The sequence below is a fragment of the Herpailurus yagouaroundi genome, unplaced genomic scaffold (assembly GCF_014898765.1).
Source record: "Herpailurus yagouaroundi ecotype Mexico unplaced genomic scaffold, PumYag 191, whole genome shotgun sequence".
Lineage (NCBI taxonomy): Eukaryota > Metazoa > Chordata > Mammalia > Carnivora > Felidae > Herpailurus > Herpailurus yagouaroundi.
Genome location: NW_024412422.1, coordinates 18142880 through 18165041, shown reverse-complemented (window position 1 = coordinate 18165041; position 22162 = coordinate 18142880). Strand labels below are relative to the sequence as shown.

The 22162-nt window shown below is 51.6% G+C and overlaps 1 protein-coding gene across 2 annotated transcripts in view; it reads left to right on the top strand.

Annotated features, from left to right (window-relative positions):
• The window catches only part of LOC121010435 (transmembrane protein 132D), a 565590-nt gene that overhangs the window by 147731 nt on the left and 395697 nt on the right, over window positions 1-22162 (top strand). For both annotated transcript variants that reach the window (XM_040444102.1, XM_040444101.1), the window contains exon 2: window positions 8130-9021. In XM_040444102.1, coding sequence (XP_040300036.1) covers window positions 8130-9021 — 892 coding nt within the window. The remainder of the gene's footprint in view (window positions 1-8129; window positions 9022-22162) is intronic.

The following is a 22162-nucleotide window of genomic DNA, read 5'->3' as shown; positions in this document are numbered from 1 at the left end:
TGTTGCCATTTTTTTAAGTCTGACACTGCACTGAACAGTCTTAAAATGTAGACTGTCCCCTGCATTTCCTTATTTTTTCAAGTCTAGGAATAGATGGCAAAGCATACGATGAATGAGGCCAACTTTCTCTTAGATACGTCAGTCATCTTTAGGCAATATGGCCCTAGACATGCTTCTACACCAAGCCCTGTTTACCAGTGTAGCTGTGGCTGAACTCTGGACAGCATTGTTCACTGTGAGTTAAAAACTGTTTGCCGATTCTGAGAGGAAAAATACGCTATATTGAACGTGACTTTTCTAGTTGTGTTCGTAGAGACAAAAATAGAGTTTTAGCTCTATTTTCAGAATCTGGTAATAACAGATCCTGGTTTCTTTAATCTCATCTTTGATAGTCTGTCTGGAAGGTCAGTTGCCATTGTGCGTTCACTAATCTGCATGGTCAGAGCATTTGATTGTGTCCTTTTGGCCCGTAAATCTGTTACTGGTATGCATGCATACGTACATACATACATACGTGGTGTGCGTACATATAGTGTTTAAATTGCAAAACTGGAGTAGTGGTTCTCAGGAGTGGTTTTGCTTCCTAATGAGGGTTGCCAGATAGAGCAAATAAAAATGCAGAACTTCCAGTTAAATTTGATTTTGGGATAAACAATGAATGTCCTATGCAATATTTGGGACACGCTTACGCTAAGAAAAGCATTCATTGTTATTCTGAAGTTCACATTTAAATAAGTGCCTGTGTTTATCTGGCACCTGTACCCGGAGGGGTTATTTGGCAATGTCTGGAGGTATGAATGGCTGTCACAGCTGAGCAAGGGGGTTCTACTGGCATCTGGTGGGTTGAGGCCGGGGTTGCTGATAAATATTCAGCAATGCACAAAACGACTTTCTACAATGACCAGTTCCCTCCGTAGTCCTCAGTTGAGAGTTCCCGATTGAGACCGTTGGAGCTCCTGTTCCATTTCCAGGCTTTTGCATTTAGCTCGTGAAATGTCAAGACTGACAAGGACTGAATGTGAGTGATACATACGGGGCTACAGAACTCCTCACTGCCTCTCCCTGTCGTAGGCGGAAGTCTCACGTGACTGGCCGTGCCACCCTCCACCCTCCAGCCCTGCTTTGTTTCCGACACGGCACTTGCTGCGACATTGGGTCATGTGGCAGGGACTCATCGCTTGTGTTTTAATTGTGCCCCTCTCACCAGGACATTGCGTCCTGGGGATGGAGACCTTGTTCCTCTTGTTTAAGCTGGTCTCCTCAGCACCTTGGACAGCGTCTGTCCCTACTGTGAAAGGCACCGTGACCACAGAAGCAGAAGCGTGTCTTGCTTTGAAGATAACTTCACAGCCTCCAAACACGTTTTTCATGACAAATGATTCTTCAAGTGGGACGCTTCTCACACTTAGATCTACACGGGGGTGGGGGGTGCTGCCTGTGCCACTGGCTGCTCCTTGGAAAAGCGGCAGTAAAATGCCCATTGCCTGACTCATTCAAGGCATGAAAACGTGCTTGGGAAATGGAGACAGATTCGCCTCTGAAATATCTGAAACAACAAATTTGGGCTTTGGAATCCACTTAAGGACCGTGCATGGAAAGGAAATGTGTCAATCTCCATCTTGGGACATTCTTCCTTATTCCCAGTGCTGCAGGGAAACGGGGCGGTGGCGGGGGGGGGGTGCAGTTCTCCGCAAGTGTCTCTAAAAGTGTCCTTTTATTGACAGAGATCCTGAAGAACCACTCATGTGTTTTTCTGGAGCTAACCTTCTCATGAATAGGTAATAAAGCCCCCAAACTGCCCAGCTCTGCGCTTGCTCCGGGGGCCCCACATGTGTTGTTTTCATAACTTTTGAGCAGCAGTGGGTTCTTTAAGCCCTTTGCTTGTAATCCATGCTGCCGGTGTAGACAGATTAGCATGATGTACCTCCCATAGTGTCAACCTAAGCAGTGTTATCCAAGATTCTTGGACGTGATATAGGAATTACATTGTTTCCCGTATTTGTTAAGAGAGATGCCTGGCTCATTGCGATTTTAAAAATACGCTTTTTTGTGCACCACTGGGAATCGTCAATCGTGGTGCCATTGACACTCATGCCACATTCTAGGAAAAGCATAGATTCACATGGAAAGACGAACAGAACAGGGCCGAGTCCTTGACTCGCTCCTGGAGGGTCACATTGTGTGGTGGTAGAGGAGCCGGACTCTGGGGTGTGAATCGTGTCTGCCACTTAACCACCTGCATGACTTCAGACCACTCAGCTTCTCAGCATCTCCGTTTCCTCACTGCCAAGTAAGGGTGATACAAAGCACCTGCCGCGTGGGGTTGCTGAGCATCGCGGGGTCACCCACCCCTCTAGAGCATACAGGACAGCGTCTGGAAGTAAAGAAGCATAATTATTACCTAAGTCACTTGGTGGGGGTTTGCCGCATACCCAAGGAGAAAAACAGCATCAAGAACCGCATACGTGTTGGAGACCCCGTGGGAGTGGGGTGAATGAACGGGCTGACTTGCCTAGAAGCAGAGGCCCCAGACAGCAGTGCTGTAGGCTGGGACAGATGGCATCTTTCCAGCTAGAGATTTGCTTTGCGGGAGAGGCCATTATAACTGGCCATTACAACCATTATAAATACCAGGACGTTGTGAACGGTGAGCTGCAGGGTACAGATTTGACGTGGGAGTCATTGCCTAGCCGTGGAAACCTTTTTAGGGGTCACAACAAACAGGAAGGACAACAGCAAAGCCGTAAGAGCCCAGTGGCTTGTGGGGAGCAAAACCCCAGTCGTCAGACAGGGAACGTTTAACAGCTGGCTCTGGGAGGCGGCGGGGAGGGTGACCCCTGATCCGTAAGGTCTGTCTGTTTCCGTGGTCTACGTGCTGCCACCGTGGGGGACTGGCGCCCAGGGCCTGGAGTCACTGGATGGGAGGTGTGGGGGGGCAGGTAGGAGGTGTGTGGGATCAGATCTCTGCTTCCTTGAAATTAGGTGAAATGGGTTTCTTTTTGTTTTTTTTTTTTTAATTTTTTTTTCAACATTTTTTATTTCTTTTTGGGACAGAGAGAGACAGAGCATGAACGGGGGAGGGGCAGAGAGAGAGGGAGACACAGAATCGGAAACAGGCTCCAGGCTCCGAGCCATCAGCCCAGAGCCCGACGCGGGGCTCGAACTCACGGACCGCGAGATCGTGACCTGGCTGAAGTCGGACGCTTAACCGACTGCGCCACCCAGGCGCCCCTCTTTTTGTTTTTAATCAGGAACGTTTTCTTTTCTCGGTTGTCTTTCTGCGATGCTGCTTTTGGCTTTTTCTGGTATCTTCCCCAAAAGCCCCACTCTGTGCCCTGCACAGCTGATGTGTGACTCACTTGTTGGCAGTCTGTCCCTGGCTGCTTTAATTTCTTTGTCTTTAACCATTTACCTTTAGGGAAAGCTTCCAAAGTCCCCCTTCACATATGATAGATTCAATTTTCTGCTTTCTCAAATCTGTTTTATTGCCTCTGAAATCATTTTAAACCCTTCACTTTTAATACTGCCAGATTCTTACCCCTTAGTCTTTATCGCATTAGAAATGGCAAAGGGCCGAGACGGTCTTAATTGTGGGGAGCTTAAAAGTTGTCCTGGGTAACATGCACGTCCCTCCCCTCTGATGGGTATGCTTCAAAGCTGTGTCCTTCCTTGGCCTCTTGAATGCCTTTTTAAATTTGTTTCTTTTGCTTTGCTGTTTTTGCATGTGGATTCCATTCCTCTCTGCTTTTTGCTCCTTTGCTTTTTCTGTTTCACTGTCTCTGTAGGAGGGAAGTCTCTTGCAGGGAAGTTTCCCTTCACACAATGGAGTGCATTCTTCTCTCCCTAGTTTTCTTTCTTCTATTAGTGTTCCTGACAGAAATTCACCCGGGGGGGGGGTGTTGATCCTTCATTACCCTATGTGGGGGGCCCTGCAGCTTGAGCAGTGCAAGGGTGCACTGGGTTTGTGGACATGCCCAGCTACTGTGCTCTGGACCAGTTTAGGGTTGGCCTGGGTGCATCCCAGGAGCAGTGGGAGCCTATGTCTCACGTTCTGTTCCCTGTCAGCAGGACGCCCTGACTCTGGGGTCTTTCAACTCAGCTAATTGCAAAAGTTCACTGCCAGCGTCGGGAGCTCACCAAGTGCACAGGATCCATGGGGTTCAGGACTTTTGCTCCTAGAAATAGCAAGCAGTTTAGGGCACCTGGGTGGCTTAGTCGGTGGAGCGTCCGGCTTTGGCTCAGGTCATGATCTCGCGGTTCATGGGTTCGAGCCCCGCGTCAGGCTCTGTGCTGACAGCTCAGAACCTGGAGCCTGCTTCGGATTCTGCGTCTCCCTCTCTCTGTCTCTCTCTGTCCCTCCACTCACTCTCTCTCTCTCTTTCTATCTCAAAAATAAATAAACATTTAAAAAAAAGAGAAATATCTGATAGTTTCTACCTGGCTGCCTGCTCTGCTTAGGGTTCCAGATTTAGCAAATAAAGACACGGACTTCTGTTACGTTTGAATTTCCAATAAACAACGCATTTACTTCCTTTCATAAGCATGGCCCTGAAATGTCTCTGTTTGTTGGAAATTGATCCTGGCTTCCTGTGTTTTGGCTGGTGGGGTTAGAACCTACCCTGTGATCTCTCGGGACCTCCCATGGTTCCTGGCGTGCAGACTGAACCTCATGGTCAGTGCAGGTAATGACCTTTCTGCTTGTTACCGTATGCCCTCCGTGTGCTTTCTGGCCTGCCCGGAGGAAAGTAGGAAAGTCTGTGCTCAAATTGCCATCTCCCCCATCTTTCTTAAAAGTTACTACTTAGGGAAAAATTATCTTTTCAAAAATGCTAGAATTAATATAAAGGTCTCTCTGATGCCACTCTGAACTGCTTTAAGATGGGAACCTGTCGCTTTCCTTCAAATTACTGTTTAAAGCCATGGCTTCAAAACCAAATGTAGTTTTTTTCTTAATGGGTTATTCATTGAGCTTTACTGGGCATGGCTTCTTGGTTATCTGACACCTTGCTCATGTTGATGGAGAATTGGTATTCTTAGGTTATAGTAGCCACCCCTGTGGGGATTCAAGGGTAATGAGTTTTACTTCTTAGTCCGTTTTGTGCACTGTGGAACGGAATTGGCATGAGTTTTGCAGTTTGGTTAAAAAGAAAGAAAAAGAAAGGAAGGAAGGAAGAAAAAGAAAGAAAGAAAGAAAAAAGGAAGGACAAAGAAATAACACTAGCTTTAGGTCAACTCGGAGCGCTTTTAAGCAATAAACATGTGGGTCAGATACCAGGCAAAAAGACAAGTAAGCCACCTGCGGAAGAAAGCTTAGAAATTACTTCCCTCTCAACAATGTTTGCTGTGACCTCCCCTTATTGCTTTCCCAAATAAAGTCGGAGGACCCGTAGGCATTGCCCTTGGAATATGTAATTAGTTGCACAATTAAGTTTGGTGTCCTCAAGGAGTGGGGGTCAGGGGTTCAACAGGAAAGTGCACACAGTTTTGGTGTCTACCGTGGATGTTTAACTTTCTGTAACTTGGTGGTTTGGTTTTGGCGGTTTCTGGAAGCAATGAGAAGCTGGTGTGGGCGGCTCAAGGCAGTTGTTCTGTCGAGTGCCCAGGTGTCTTTTTAAGAATCAGGAGACGGGCGCCTGGGTGGCTCAGTCAGTTAAGCCTCCCACTTCGGCTCAGGTCATGATCTTGCGGTCCGTGAGTTTGAACCCCGAGTCGGGCTCTGTGCTGACAGCTCAGAGCCTGGAGCCTGCTTCAGATTCTGTGTCTCCCCCTCTCTCTGCCCCTCCCCTGCTCATGCTCTGTCTCTCTCTGTCTCAAAAATAAAAATAGAAACATTAAAAAAAAAAAAAGAATCAGGAGACACTGTGTCATTGATGTAGGTCCTTCAGAGATCTCATTGCCTGGAGAAGCTTGTCTTCCTTGGCCCCACATCACTAGTGTTTCATGGAGCCCGTAATGGGATCGAGGATTCCACTTACAAAGAGATGATGGACAGAAGACGGCAGCTAAAATCCCGCTGTAAACGTATAATCCACTCTTTGTAATGTTAACGGCATAATTCATTTGTCGGCCCAACCACTCACACATTCATCAAATATTTATTGGGTACCCGAAATTTTCTGGGCGCCCTTCCGCCCTGTGTAGGAGCGTGCGGGACGTGGATGGGGCTCGTGGCCCAGAATCATGCAGTCCGGGGAAGCACTCCAGAGAAGTGACTTTGAGCGTGGCGGGAGCGCAGCAGAGGGTGGGGACAGGGTGCCAGTGAGGGGACAAAGCGTTCAGTCCAGAACATTAGCGGCAGATCCACTCCGTGTTCTCTGGTTTCACTAAAACTCCTGTGGGAAGATACAGGAGGATAGGAAACATGACTCCCGAGTGATGTCCAGAAAGTTTAAAAAATTCAATCCTGTTAAGGAATGAAAGAGTCTGGTTCTACCTCTGATATTCTGATTTTGGGGAACAGAAAGTCCTCCTTATTAGGTTGAACCGTATGACGTCGCTGTTCCGGTCGGTCACAGCTGCTCACTTTTCGGCCGCTTCCACCGGGTCAGCACCACACAAACCCTGTTGCTTGATTGGGACTCCGCCTGGCCTGGGGTTGACAAAGCCGTGGGACTGAGAGAGTTCTTCACTCGCGACTGTCGCTACGCTCGGGACGAACGTCCGTCGCGACCCGGCTTCGCGTCCAGAAGTGGAGTGAGTGTAGCTTACTTAGCTCCCGGCAGTGCTGTGGTTGGACGGTTCTTCGGTGCCCTGATCGGGGCCCTCACTCTGCAGACCGGCGCCCCGAGGGGCCGAGAGGTTCAGCGCCTGTCACCTCCCAAACACGTACGGCAGAGCCGAGCGCAGGAGCCCTTCCTCTGAGTCCTTTGCTTTGTCTTCTGCTCGCAGACAGTTGCTGCGAGGGGTCCAGACTCGGGGAGGCGGCGTGTGCCGGAACAGGTGTTCACGCGGGCCTTTGAAGCAGGTTGGCACAATGAGCGTCAGGGCTCGAGTAGCTTTTATGGCGGAATAACCAGAGATGATTACATGGCTCCTAATGAGAAGGGCTTTGTGTGACTTGTGGAACTTTGCCTGGAAAGTCAGTGTTCCCAAGGCCAATAATTTCCATTTCTAAAAGCCATTAAATTGGTTCTTGCGTTGTGCAGTTTCTGCGTCTGTGTTTTTCTTACAGAAAATAAGGCGTACTGTAAAAACAGCTTGGGTTTTTGCCCCCGCTCCCTGACGGAGGGCTGTGTTCAGCGAGGGGAGAAAGGAATACCTTTTGTGCACTAGTATCAAGATGGCTTTCGGGCGGGGGGGGGGCGCGGCTGTGATGCGAGGGGCCGGTTGCCTCGGGACACGCGGGTCTGCCGTGCCGTGGTCAGGTCCTCTCCTGTAACTGTTCCCAGCAGATCCTTCTGGGCTTTTCATTTCTCAGCATAACCCCGAGGGGTGCGCGTGACGTCCGCGTGATTGTCGTGGCCCGTTTTAGTTTCCCTTTGCCCCGAGTCCCTTGTCATTTCCCAGTGGCCGGCGTGTCCTTACGTGTGTCATGGGTGGGAGGTGGACGCAGCCTCAGTCCCTGCGCTGAGGAAGTGAGTTCTCCACCTGGCGTCCGTCTGTCCGATGGAGCTAACGAGAACAGCCTCCTCTTTCTGGTGCTTGCACACTCTTAAGACTTTCCCGATGCCAGATGCCCTCTCCTTTGAGCAAAAAGAGTAAGTTTTAGGCACAACCCCATTTTAAAAACAGCATACTCAATGGGGCGCCTGGGCGGCTCAGCGAGTTAAGCGTCTGGCTCTTGGTTTCAGCTCAGGTCATGATCTCACAGGTTCGTGAGTTCGAGCTCCTCATCGGGCTTCAAGCTGACAGTGCGGAGCCCGCTTGGGATTCTGTGTCTCCCTCTCTTTCTGTTCCTCCCCTGCTCTCTCTCTCTCTCTCTCTCTCTCTCTCAAAACAAGTAAGTAAATAAACTTTAAAAATACTAAAAAAATAAGAGCGACATACTTCGTGCCAAGTGAGTGGATGATTTAGAAGGTTTGGGTAAAGAGTTGGGTGGTGGGGACAAAGGGGGTGATCTGTACGTACCAGAGGGACGCGGAGATGCCGCCCCGGGTTTCTAACGCCTCTGCCCCGGTTCCCTCCCGCAGTGACCGAGTGCCGCGGGGTCCTGGAGAGTATCCAGAGGTTCTCCCTGCTGCCCACCTACCTGCCCGTGACCTACCACATCAAGAACACCGACGTGTCCTTCTTCCTGAAGGAGGCCAACCAGGACATCATGAGAAACTCCAGCCTGCAGTCCCGCGTGGAATCCTTCCTGATTTACAAATCCAAGCGGCTGCCCGTCCTGAACGCCAGCTACGGGCCCTTCTCCATCGAGCAGGTGGTGCCCCAGGACTTAATGCTGCCCTCCAGCCCCTTTGGCTTCACCAGCAAGTTCGGCCTCAACTGGAAGCTGAGGGCGCACATCGTGCGGGACAAGGTGTACCTGAGCCGCCCCAAGGTACAGGTGCTCTTCCATCTGCTGGGCCGGGACTGGGCGGCGCGGAGCCCGGGCGAGAGACTGCCCTGCCTGCGGGTGTTCGCCTTCCGGGAGACCCGGGAGGTGCGGGCCGGCTGCCGGCTGCAGGGGGCCCTGGGGCTGTGCGTGGCCGAGCTGGAGCTGCTGGCCGGCTGGTTCGGGCCCCCCACCGTGCTGGCCGGGAGGAAGAAGGCGCCGGGGCCGCCCGAGGGGAGCCCCGTGGAGCTCTACTATGCCGTGCAGCCGGGGGACGGGCGCGGGGACTGTGCCGGCGGCGGGGACGCCGGGAAGGGCAACTCCATCCTGCCGGGGAGGGACGGGCCGGAGGAGGCCGTGCCCCGCCTGCAGAGGATCGGGAGCGTCTTCCTCTACCAGACGGGCAGCAGGCCCGCCCTGAGGGAGCTGCGTCTGGACAGCAACGTGGCCATCCGGTACTCGGCCCGCACGGCGAGGCAGGGCGAAGTGCTCACCTTCCCTGTGGCCGTGTCCCGAAACTGCAGCGCCGATCGCTTCACGCTGAGGTGAGTTCCCCGGCGGCACCTGTCCGTGCGCACCTGTCCATGTGCCTCTGAGGCCACACGGCGCCTCCAGAGACCCACCCGTTGACCCCGAGCGCTGAGTTACTGCCTCCCAAGTTGTATGAACCCCCCTTTCCGGGAAAATAGAACGGGCTGTCCTTTCCCGGGAGGCAATTTGGTGGTGAAGACATTTTCATTACAGGATGGTCCGGGCCCTCCCAGAGCAGCCCGCGGGACGCTGATGTGCGCCTTTGCCCGAGGGTGGGGTCTCCTCGGAAGTTGTAGGAATGCTAGCGAGGTCCCTTGGGGCCCTTGGAGCATCGGGGAGCCCGGTGCTCGCAGTTGAAACGAGTCGGCGAATGGGATCGCGACGGTTGTCGGAAGGAGAGACGATAGGGTTTTGCCAGCTCAAGTCTGTTCCGAGCCCGTGAGCTCTCAGTACGATACGGTACCAGCCTCACTCTGTTTCTCTCTGGAAATAGAACGCAGTGTTCGAAATATAAAAGAGCATTAACGTGTGAAGAATCTATAGTAGAATTTGTTGAGAGTGTTACTTACTTAAGAGCGTACCAGAGACAAGAAGACATTTAAACGGAGGACTGGGTACTTTGGGGGGAAAGAACGGGTTGGTTTTCTCTTTGGGATGTACTATGTCACAGAAGCTACCGGCCTTGGCCTGATTGGATTTTCATTAGATCGGTTTTTGTTTGTTTTAAACACAAGACAGACTTCAGTATACAGCTATCTGGGCGTGACTGATCGGGTCACTCAAAGTGCCCTGACGTTGTTAGCGAACGCAGTGACGTGGTCTCACGTGCTACGTAATGACATCTGTCATGATCCCTGAAAAGGGGCTGTTAGCGTACGTGAGACCGAGCGTCTGTGTGGCTTTTAGAGTTCACACGGCGATGCTCCTCTTGTCTCGTCCCTCTCCACGTGGGCTTAATACCTGCTTTTTCTTCGTTTTCTTTTTCCCCTTTCTCTTTGGCTTTGTGAAGGGGTGGGTGAGTTTCAGAAAGGATTCATTCTTTTGCTTATACGGTGCACATTTAAGCTTTGTTGATGTATGACCTCTTAATCTTGACCAAAGGAACAGAAACTAATGCACAACATTAATCTCACGGTTGAACGCAGCTGATTCCAGCAGGTCAAACCTTCAGCGTGGGCTGGCGGCACGGCTGGGGATTGACCACAGGGATTTAGGTCACGTAAACACATCTGCGGGGCTGAGACCTCATTAGCTCTCCCTCCGTCCTCTGGAATCAGACCTGGATGCAGCTGGTCACAGGTCTGCTGGCTCTGCTCTCTGCCTCTCCACATACGGTCTTCTATAATGTTCTTTGTGGAGGTGGCTATTGATGTCGAGAGCTGTTCTGATGAGAGAAGGCAAAGGTTTGGAATAAGGGGAGCTTTGTTCTTGGGTGGTTTTGGACCCTCTGCCGTCCGGTAGGTTTGCCAAGTGCTGATTGTCGATTTCCCGAACCCAGGGTGAAAACCCCAAATCTCTTGAAGCCTTGACTCTCCAGGAGATGATGTCCACATCCAGCTTTTTGGGGGACACAGTTGCATATGGAGTATTACACTTCACAGGAAGCTTTGTAGCTGGTGACCGCCTACCGCCCACTGTGCGTGGTCATCAGAGTCCCGAGGGCCGCTCGGTCGTTGGCGAGCGGTAACAAAGCCAGCGGAAATTGGCATTGCTGGGCCACATAATCCGAGGAGTCCACATCTTTGCAAAATCCGAAACAGACACATTTGAAACCCCCCGGCGTGGCCACTTAGAAGGTAAAGATTTGAGCACTTGGGGTGTGGAGCAGAGGTGTGTTTGTTCAGAGTCCCTGGTTAGAAATTGGTAGAAAAGTTTAGTTTTTCGGTTACGATCATTGTGAACTAAATGTTCATATATGTGTGTTGAGCCTGGTGAGGGGCACACCTTGTGCCCCTTGGAAAGCACTGATGATGTGTTTGCTGCATCCTCCACATGCTGTCGTTACTGGTGAGTCATTGGGGTTTGTGGTAACGGCTGGAGGTGATCCTGAATCAGGTCGTGCTGTTAGCGTTCAGTCTGATTGCTCATCATTACAAAGTAGTGAGACCATGTGTCTTTTTTAATGAAGTCAGTTTGACACTAATTTAGTGTAGCCTCCAAATATTCAGAGTGAGGGCGGGTCTGCTCCGTCTGGCTGGCCACCTGCTATAAATGACCCTGCAGGATCCAGCCGCGTGTCCTCGGGGGCTTTTGTCTGCATTTGTGACTTCTGTTTCTAGATGCTCCGTGAGGACATGCTCATGTGGTCAGGGGTGGGCTTATGGCATACAGGTCAGGTGTCAGCAGGACATCCATGGCCACTGAAGGATGGCCAGAGTGGGAAGGGGACCAAATTCAGTGCCACCAGCAGGAGGGGGCCCTCCAGTCCATGCAGCTGCTGCCCCTTGAGCTCTTTGCCGAGAGTGGTTCACTGCCTTCTGCCACCTCCCTTGCTTGTTCTGAGCCTGTGACCTGAGTGTGGCACCAGGGCTAACACACAGGGCAGGAATCCAGTTGTGTCCTGCAAGTCATCAGGAATGGCGGTTTAAAACCTTAGTTGTATGTGTGTGCACGTGTGTGTGTGCAGGTGGGTGTGTGCAGATGTGTTCATATGTGTAGGTGTGTGCAGATGTGTGTGAGCAGGTGCATGCATACATGTACGTGTGGGTGCAGGAGTGTGCATGTCTGCATGTGTGTGCAGGCAGGTGTGTGAATATGTGTGCATATGTGTGCGTGTGTGAAGGTGTATATGCAGGCAGGTGTGTGTATATGTGTGTGCAGGTGCATGTGCATGTGGGCAGGTGTATGCGGATATGTGTGCACACGTGTACTTGTGTGTAGGTGTGTTTGCACAGGTGTGTATGTATATGTCTGCATGCGTGTGTGCACATGCGTGCATACGTATACGTGTGTGTGTCAGTGCCCGGGTGTGTGCATTAACTGTCGAGAAGAAGAAAACTGGGTGGGGCTCTTGTCATCTTAGGAACTGTCTTCTCTCTCATAGCTCCTGCTCTCCCGGGCAGAGCTCCACAAAAGAGGAAAAACAAATAAATGCTTTCATTCGTTAGACATCTGAGGATCCCTTTGAATTTCAGGAAATGTTTTCCTTCAAGGAGACAACTGAAGCGTCCCATGGCAGCTGGGTTCTTTCTTTGTGTTCTTGCCTTCTGTTCTGTCCGGTCTCTTCCCCCACAGAGGGCCAATTTCAGAAGCATCCGAGGTCTCTGATCACCTGATTATGTGTCTGGAGGAAGAAGAGAATGTGGGCTCTCTGTCACATGCCCCCTACCTATGCTTCCGTTCCTTTCCCCCCAGGACGTCAGTTGGAAAGGGGTCCGGGTCATCAGATCTGAACTTGGGGCTAGAGGCAAGTATTTGCATAATGTGAGCTTGGTTCCCGACCACTCCGGGAAGTGCAGGTGGAAAGGTCCAGGACAGTGGCACAATACTCAGATGAATGGGGGCTTTTGTCAAAGTCAGAGATACTCTTAAGTTGGTTGAACCAATGAGTGAATGAACACATCACATTACGAATGAACGCAGGCAGTTTCCTGAGGTCTCTGCCGTGTCCCTCTCTAAACGCTCAAGAGTGTGTGACCTACGTCGTGTCTGGCACGGTGGTCAGACGCGAGGTCGTCTCTGAATCAGACATTATTACCAAGGAGGTGTTCTTGCAAAGATGAGGGTTGTGAAGGCGGCCGTGAGAGAACAACATAGAATATTTGATGAGGGGAGAAAGGGGGCCCGGGATGGGTAAGGCTCGAAAGGGCTTCGTGGTGGCTTGGAAAGCCCTCTGTGCCAGATCCTGAGGTTGTTGGAGGATAGTGTGGTGGCTTGAGACGGGCCCTGCGCTCAATTCACTTGAAGGATGCAGCCTTTGAACCTGCCCTGACCTAGAATAGGGCCCTCGTCCTACTCTGTTCCAGGTAAAATATGCCCTTGCTGTAGCCAGTGATAGTCTTAGCTGCAGACCATAAATCTCCGTCTGGCTCATTTAAGAAAAATACATAAATAAAGGGCTTGCCGGATGTATATCGTGGGTCTCAAGAATTAATAAGAGAGGGGGCACCCGGCGTCGCGTCTGAGAAGAGGTGGACGGAACAGCCTACCCCCAGCGTGAACCCCTTCATCTGTCCTTGTCGTGCTCACAACAGGTGCACAGACTCTCGGGAGGCTCCCGCTGGCTCTCATGTCTACTTGCTGCCTGTGCCCTGGGTGACACGGGGGCCCGGGGTGGCTCCCATAATGAGACATAGGTCCCGGCCATCCCCTGCCTGTCACTAAGAGCGCCTCCCGCGGGAGAAGGTGTTTCCCTCATGGGGAACCTGGGGTGCCCTCGGAAAGGGGGTGTGTGCTGGGCCTCCCCAAACCCCAGCGAGGTCCCTGACCCCCGTGGCTGGGACGCTAGTGGGCATTAACGGCCTCATGTGGGGTGGACAGCGGGTGAGAGGGGGACAGAGAAAGGAGGGCTTTCCGTCTGTTTTAAAGAAGCTTTTGGCTTTAGAATAGATGTCGACATACGGGAAGGTCGTGAAGTCCGTGTAGGACAGTCTCCCGGCTGGTTTCCCGTGTTGTTAACATCGTACGTTAGTATGCCCTCTTTCTGTTCCAGGAGCCTGTCCACGATGTCATGTACGTGTGGTCATTGGGTCTCCTGAGATTCCCTGACTGACCGTTTCTTACCCATTGTTTTTTAAAATTTTTTTTAATGTTTATTTATTATTAAGAGACACACAGAGACAGAGCACAAGCAGGGGAGGGGCACAGAGAGGGAGACGCAGAATCCGAAGCAGGCTCCAGGCTCCGAGCTGTCAGCACAGAGCCCAACGCGGGGCTCGAACTCACAGACCGTGAGATCGTGACCTGAGCCCAAGTCGGATGCTCAACCGACTGAGCCACCCAGGTGCCTCAGTCACACATAGTTTTTGATGACCCTGGCAGTTTTGAGACTTTACTGTAGGGAGATGTGAAGAATGTGCCTCCAGGGGCGGGGGCGGGGGCGGGGGGGAGGGGTGGTTGTCTGCTGGTTTTCTCAAGATGAGACCTTGTGAGGGGCATGGGGTTGAAACCATGGAGGTGGAGAACCACGGTCACCGCACTGCATCAGGGATGCGTCCTACCCGGCTGACCCACCCTGGCCGACGGTACCCTTGCCAGCGGCTGGGGGCGTGTCTCCCTCGCCCCGCCACCGGGAGGCTGCCCCCTTCCTCGCCCCCGTCTCCCTGCTCCCGACGCTGCCTGCTTTGGAGGGACGCTCACAATTAGAGTGAGGTACGCAATTACTGCACCTCCTTGAAGCCATCATACCTGCCTGAGTCCCTCGGAGTCCTGCAGGGGTGATGGGTTTGTTTCCGTAAGGGCGTCTGGGTATTGATTCTACAGTTTGGGTGATAAGCCAATAGAGCGGGCTAGGTTTCTCAGCCTCGCGCTGCTGACATTCGGATCGGGTAGTATTTTGTTGGGGGTAGGGGTTCAGCCTGTGTCCTGCGGCCTCTCTGGCCTGCACCTGCGAGATGCCGTAGGACAGAAACCCCAGTAGTGACACCCCCACAGTGTGCCCGGATACTGCCACGCATCCCCTGCGGGAGAAGGCACCCCAGCGAGTTAAAGACCATTGAGCGAGATTCTGGTCCTTGGGGACAAAAGGAAACATCTACAGAGGGAGCTCGCCTCTTACCCCCAGGGAGTTTCAGAGTTTAGAGTGAAGGCGACATTCCGTGCGCTCATGTTGTCCTTGGGAATCTTTTTTTTTTTTTTTTAATTTTTTTTTTCAACGTTTATTTATTTTTGGGACAGAGAGAGACAGAGCATGAACGGGGGAGGGGCAGAGAGAGGGGGAGACACAGAATCGGAAACAGGCTCCAGGCTCCGAGCCATCAGCCCAGAGCCTGACGCGGGGCTCGAACTCACGGACCGCGAGATCGTGACCTGGCTGAAGTCGGACGCTTAACCGACTGCGCCACCCAGGCGCCCCCGTCCTTGGGAATCTTTTAAGCCGCACGCAACGTACCTTCTTTCTTCTACTAGAACGTCTGCTCCGTGAGGCAGAAACCTTTCGCTGCTTGCACTGGAAGCACGTGAGGTCAGGGTCAGCGAAAGTCAGCCACAGGCATGGACTTCCTCTTCCCGTTGACCAGGGAAACAGCCACAAGGGGGAAAGCCGCGAAGCCCAGGAAAGCATTCCACACGCTCCCGTCTTGCTCCGGGCACCAGGGCACCTGGCTACCTGGCTGGGGACTGGGGGGGCACAGGAAAGAGGGTCTCCACACTCCCCTTCAGTGTCTGCCTCTTGACACCGCGTCCAGGGATGTGGGAGAGGAGACAGAATGAGCGGACCGTGGCGGTTCCCGTCTTCCCCTTGGTTCTGGAAGGTTCTCTTGGGGACAGGTGGACCGACATGTGGATGTGGTTTTGGCAGAATGTCCGGGTACGGCCTTGGAAACTGCTGTCCGTCCTTCCACCAGAGGGCCGGTCCGGCCGGAATTCCTACAAAAGGGATTTCTTAGGATGGTCAGCCTTTTGGGTTTAAATGCTGTAACCCTTGCTGTTATTTTCGGGACGGACACACAGACCTTGTCTTGAGCGGGGTGCTCTGTGGTCTTGTCTGACTCTGCAGACTCCCGGCCACTCATGTTTGGCCTCTGTCACTTTGGGCTGACCTCCATGTCCCTAGGAGTGCCTCGGCGTCATCTCACCTGCGTCGTGGGGCCACCCATGGTCCCCTTGTCAACCAGACTGAGAGCAGTGGGGGGGAAAGGGTCCTGGTGCCGGCACCCTCTGGAACGCCCTGATGGCCCAGGGCTGGGCGGGGGGTGGATTTCAGTCCGCAGATCTGGGTGAGCAGGCTCAGGCTGGCTCATTCTGCACGTCCCCCCCAACCTCCGGGCACAGGGCTGCGTTTGTGGAGGGGCACCCCATGCCTGGGCGAGGAGAAGTCAGACATGGGTTTTGGTCCTAAATGTCATCTGCGCATGAAGGTCTCCATGGAGACGTCCCTGTCTCAGGTGGTCTTTGGTCAGCAGCTTTGGAGGGAGCGTCTTCAGTCCTCCTCCTGCACATTCAGATTCCGTCTGTGTGGATATCGCTTCCAGGCTCCTCTGAGGAAGCCAGCGGGGACTTGCAGGGCCCGGGAGCCATGTGAGACCCTGGAACACGGCAACAGTAGGAACCATGGTGATAAGAGTAGCTGGGGCACCTGGATGGCTCAGTCGAGCGTCCAACTTCGGCTCAGGTCATGCTCTCACGGTTCGTGAGTTCGAGCCTCGCATCGGGCTCTGTGCTGACAGCTCGGAGCCTGGATCCTGCTTCGGATTCTGTGTCTCCCTCTCTCTCTGCCCTTCCTTCACTCACACTCTGTTTCTCTCTCTCTCTCTCTCTCTCTCTCAAAAATGAAGCAAACATTAAAAAAGCTTAAAGAAATGTTTAAAAATAATACTAGCCAACACTTGTTATCTGTGTCAGACCCTGCTTAGAGTGATTCACATGGTTTTTACACACTTAATCCTCGAAAGAGCCTTATGAATTGGCCACAGTTATTACCCGCCTTTCCAGAAGGGGAAACGGAAGCACGGAGGGTCTCACAACTTGCCAGAGTCCCTGGAGCTTAACACATCGACTTAACGTCCTGCGAACACACCCCTGCTGTCACACACCCCAGAGCACCTGCTAGAAAATTCGTCTTCGCAAGTGCAGGGTGGGGGGGCAGGCTCAGCCTCTACGTCACTTAAGAGAACGAGATCCCAGAAGTGTTCTCGCTGTTTCCCAACCGTTTATCCAGTGGGAAGCCTGGTGCTGGGGACTCAACAGCGAGCAGATCACCCGGACGGGGCCCTTCCCCGAGGGATCGAGCTGAGGGGAGCAGGTGCCCACGCAGGCCAGTGCTTTCCAGAGGAGGCCGGCGAACGTGTGTCCAGCATCAGCCACTCCGGTGGGACCCCCGGTCACGGCGAGTTCAGCGGCTCTGAGGGACGGTAGCGGATTGCGGTGGCCCTGTCCCAGCGTGTCACATGTGGTAGCTATGATGCGGAACAGAACTTTCAAATCCAAGGGCCGAGTTCACCTGCTGGAGACCACATGGGGTCTGGGAGGAGGGCACAGGGTGTGTTGCTCAGGGCCCCAGGCACCTGGCATTGTCCCTGACTTTGTGCCCTGGGAAGGCCATCGAAGCTCCCAGAGCCTCAGTTTCTGGTGTCGTGGGGTGTAAGTCAAAGACCACATGGAACCTTGAGCGCATCGTGTGGCATCGGATTGGGCATTTAGTAAGTAGCCCATCCACCGGGAAGTATGTCAGGGACCGGCTGAAGTGCAGACGTGACCCGGAGTCCCAAACAACATTGTCAGTTTACTCTGCAAAGGGCGGAGTTAACACGAGGTTCACGTTACGTCTGCCTTAACCGGAAAGGATAATAAAAGCCACGCATGCTTAAAGCTGCATACAAGGCATTTCCCCGGATGACTGAGGGAAGCCACTAACTCAGCATATTCTGGAATGAGAAGGTAGAGTGAAGCCAGACGTCAGCCTCTCTCCTCCCAAATCTGAAGGTATAAAAAGTCAGTGGATGAAAAAGTACATCAGCAGAAGTAATACCAGCATCAACAGACACAGAAAGGACTGGTGGTGGGGTGAGCCAAAGAGTGAGACAGAAGTTTCCAGAAATCGCCCCCGTGCATCCACCCACAGCGCGTGTGTCCCCCTCCCACGAGCCTCTGCGAGGGGAGACCACAGGGTCATGGGCTCAGCATGGCTGTGCATCTCCGACGTTCTTCCCATGGGGAGGCAGGCTCCGGTCCCCCTGACCTTGCCCCGACCTCAGTGCACCGCTTTCCCAGGAGAACAGGGCAGTCGCGAGGATCTGGGGGTCCGAGGCTAGCCCGCAGCAAGCTTTGACCTTCCCCCAGGGTCTCCAGGAGCACTCATTCTTGAAGCCTGAGCTGCCACATAAGAAGGCCAGCTCTTCTGCACGGATAGGGAGGGACCAGGAGGGCCCGGGCTTCTCACCATCCCGTCGAGGCCCCAGACGCACGAGGGAAAGAAACTCTCTGGGATGCTGTAGACCAGGCAGCGATCTCAGCCGGTGACCTCAGCAAGTTCCAGGGGGAACGCTTCGACCTCCCAGCAGAGCCCTGCTCCCACTTCTGGTACGTGAGGTTGGTGTGTGTAAGAAGACCGTGTTGTGCTTTGTCGAGCAGCGGTCGTGACACGCGCACCAAGGACGGAGGATGGAGGAGAGCAGGTGCCTGAGGTCACTTGCTTTCCAGCTCCTTCCCACCTTCTCGTGCTCTGCTGGGTCCACCTTAGAAGCTGTGTTCCCCACACGCCCTACACGGACCGCGTCGGGCTTCTGAGTGCACGTGGCCAAGGGGACCCGTTGGCAGGAATCTTGCGTGTGGGAAGACAAAGTCTGCGTAATCGTCTTCTGGCTCGCTTCATGGTCCCGGCTCAGGCGTGAACGCCCCTCCATGGGGCAGCCGTGCCCTGGCTCCAATTCCTACAGGGAGACCTTGCCATTGGCCCCTCGCGGCCCCAGCTCTGTGCTGTGTCCTCCCGACCCAGGATAGCTAGCAGCGTCCCGTAGGTGTGGACATCCAGGTTGCGCCACCATTGTCTGGCCGGTCTTCCGGCAAGTTCTGCACCTCTTACCACTGCTGTGTATGAAAGTGCTCTGGTCGGTTGTCTGCTATGGGATCTCATCCCTGACGTGGGGGTAGCACTTTGAGGAGACATCTTTTTAAAAAATTTTTTTCAACATTTATTTATTTTTGAGAGACTGAGAGAGACAGAACGTGAGCGGGGAGGAGCAGAGAGAGGAGACAGAATCCAAAGCAGGCTTCGGGCTCTGAGCCGTCAGCACAGAGCCCAACATGGGGCTCGAACCCACAAACCGTGAGATCATGACCTGCGCTGAAGTCGGACGCCTAACCACCTGAGCCACCCAGGTGCCCCATTGAGAAGATACCTTTTATGGAAACAGAATATCTCATCTGATGGACTCCACCTTGTTCCAGATGCAGAAGACAGTCATCGGGGGTTCTCATCTGTGTCGGTCCCAGCTGGGAGCACAGGCCCGAAGGTCTCAGGCAGGGAAGAAATGAATTTAGCCACACAGAAAATGTAATAAGTAAGATACAAACTTCGAAAGACCTACAGGCAGCAGAGAGAGAACGCGGCAGGGCAAGATAATATATTTGTCTCCAGTCTGTGAACTTCCTTGTGTGTAGGTGAAAAATCAGTGCTCGTATTTTTTTCCCTTTCTTGTGTTGGGCAAGGGTCCAAGAGGCAGAGGTGAACTGGAGTACGCACCCGAAGCCCAGGGTTATCCAAGCACACGGAAGATGTGTACATGGGGTTGAGTGAACTCAGGCACGGAGTATTTGGAAACAGCTGCATACAGGGAGGACAGGCCTCCCTCCGTCAAGCCCTGACTGTGCTCTCTTCCTCTCTCCCTGACCCCAGGCTGTTGAAAGCTCGGGTGTTGATAACACATTTTGAAAGATAAAGCATGCCAAGTGAAATTCATCCGCAGCACGTCAGCGCTGATGGAAGGCCTGGGTCTGGGTCAGAGTTGTCCAGGTTGGGCACAGACCCGCTTAAAACAAAGATGGCAGGACATTCTGTAAATACGTTGCGGGCAGGCAGGAAGGAGGAAGGAAGGAACGGGGAAGGAAGGGAAGAAGGACACACATAAGAGGACGAATTTATTTTGGAAGAAAACGTAAACCAAGAGAAAAAACAGAGAGACTTCTCTGTGAGTGCTTAAATGGCTCGGGAGTTTTTTTTAAAAAAGAATATGAACTTAATATATCAAGAATTCAGATATGCAAAGAAAACAAAGATAGAGGCAGTAAGGTAGACGAGAGAGCTAATATGTGAATTGAGGCCCCAAACAGCATAAAACGGAAATTACCACTAAGGAATACTGCAGGAAAAAAAAAAAGTTAAAAAAATCAATACCAAAGTATCACCTAATTATGAAATTTCAATCATAATGAAATAGTTAGCTAATCGTTCAGGCAGAATAAATATTCGTAAGAACTTAAAGACGTGGGTGTGCTGTGTTCAGAGACAGAAAGACGGAATGTCGTGAAAGTGTCCGTTCTCCCCAAATGACAACGTAGAGGCACTGCAGTTCTAATAAAAATACCAGCTGGGATATCCTTCAAGGAGCTTGACAGGTTGAATGTTAATCTGTACGAAGACCAGAAGGCCAAGGATGGGTAAAACACTAGAGAGAAGACAAATGCAGATAGGTCGCTGGAAGTCCATAACCATGCAAGTATGAGACTTCGTGCGACAGAACCACCATTATGGATCTGTGAGAAGGGATATATTTTTCAAAAATGGCACTGGGGCATTATCCAAATGAGAAACAAAGGAACCCGATCTCTATTTCATGCCATTTATACACATCAACTGCGGATCAATTAAGTATCCAGAGGGGAAAGTAAAGGAAATCAATGTAGAAGAAAACCGTAAAGAAGTCTTTATACGCTCTGCGGGGAAAAGATTTCTTCAACAAGATACCGGAACAGTGACCACCAAGGGGACAGCGATACTCTTGACTACGTGTGAAACATAAGTACTTTTTTTAAAATCAAAAAGCAAACCATAAACTTGGGGAAGGTGTTTGTAACACATCAGACCGACAAAGAATTGGGATGCATAATATATAAAGAATGCCTAGAATTCAACAATTAAAAGCAAATAAACAAATAGAAAAATGGGTTAGGGACTCTCTCGGAAGAGAAAACACAAAGCAGCAATAAATTTAAGAAAAAATACAACATCTCACCAGAAATGAGGGAAAAACAAATTAAAACCAAAATGCATTTCAATTTTATAACCACCCGGTTGCCAAGAGTCAGGCAGCCTCCTCCTCTCCAGAGTTGTTGGAAAAGCCTCATCTCTTGCTGTCGGAGGAAAACACCAGAGGGTCGCTGGAGGGGTTGTGGGTGGGGGGATGGGCTGAATGGGCAAGGGACTTTAAGGAGGACACTTGTTGGGATGAGTCACTGGATTCTATGCCTGAAATCATGTTTGCACTCTATGGTAACTAACTTGGATGTCAATTGAAGAACAAGAAAGTGGTTTGGAGTTACCCCATAATAGGAGAGATAAGCATAGTCTGTGACACCAAATTTCCACTTCTGAGGTATAGAACCTAGAGAAATTCTCGCACTCGTCTGCGAGAAGGCCCCTAGCAATATCCACAGCCATGCTGTCATTAATGGCAGACCCCAAGTGACCATTGCCAGGATAATGGATAAACAGATTGGGACACATTCCTGCAGTGGGATCCCACGCATTCCTGAAGACTGCTCCATTACAGCGAGATACATCAGTGTGAGCAACCCCTGATCTCTACCATGGAACGGAATTGAAAGTTGCAGAAAAGTATGTTTCTGTGAAGATGCGATGTAGGCATCGAGTTAACGACAAACGGCTCGTGGATGATGGATATATGCATTCATGTAGGCGCAAATGTAAAAGAACAGGGGAATGAATACCAGATTCAGAATAGTAGGTGTCAGTGGGGAAGATGAGGATTTTATGGGGAGGAACATACAGGAGGTTCCAAAGACATTCTTCATTGTGCTGCTTATTGTACACGGCTTGCTTACTGTCTTCTAAAATGTCCATGCATGATACACTTTTTAAACTGTGTGTGTGTGTGTATTTCCACCAGTGCTTTATATATACTTAAGTGTGTGCATGCACGCGTGTGTGATACATGCCAAATTTTAAAATATTTTGTCAGGAAAAAGCAAGTCCCTGTCACTTACGAGGGGAGGAAATTCAGGCTGGCATGAGACTTCTCCACAGAAACATTGAGCACCATTCAGTGTCAGAAGATAAGAGAGCAATGACTGCAATTGCTAAGTGCTCATTAAAGGCATTGGTTATTTTACGGTCACATAATGTTATTTCACGGAATACTCTATAGCTATTAGGATATGAAAGTTTTGCAGAACATTAGGTGCAAAAAAGTGAAGTGCAAAAGATGGGATAGGATGGATGGATAGACGATAGATAGGTGGGCGGATGGATGGATGGATGGATAGACGAAGGACCGGTGGATGGATGAATGGATAGATGATGGATGGATGGATGGTAGGTGG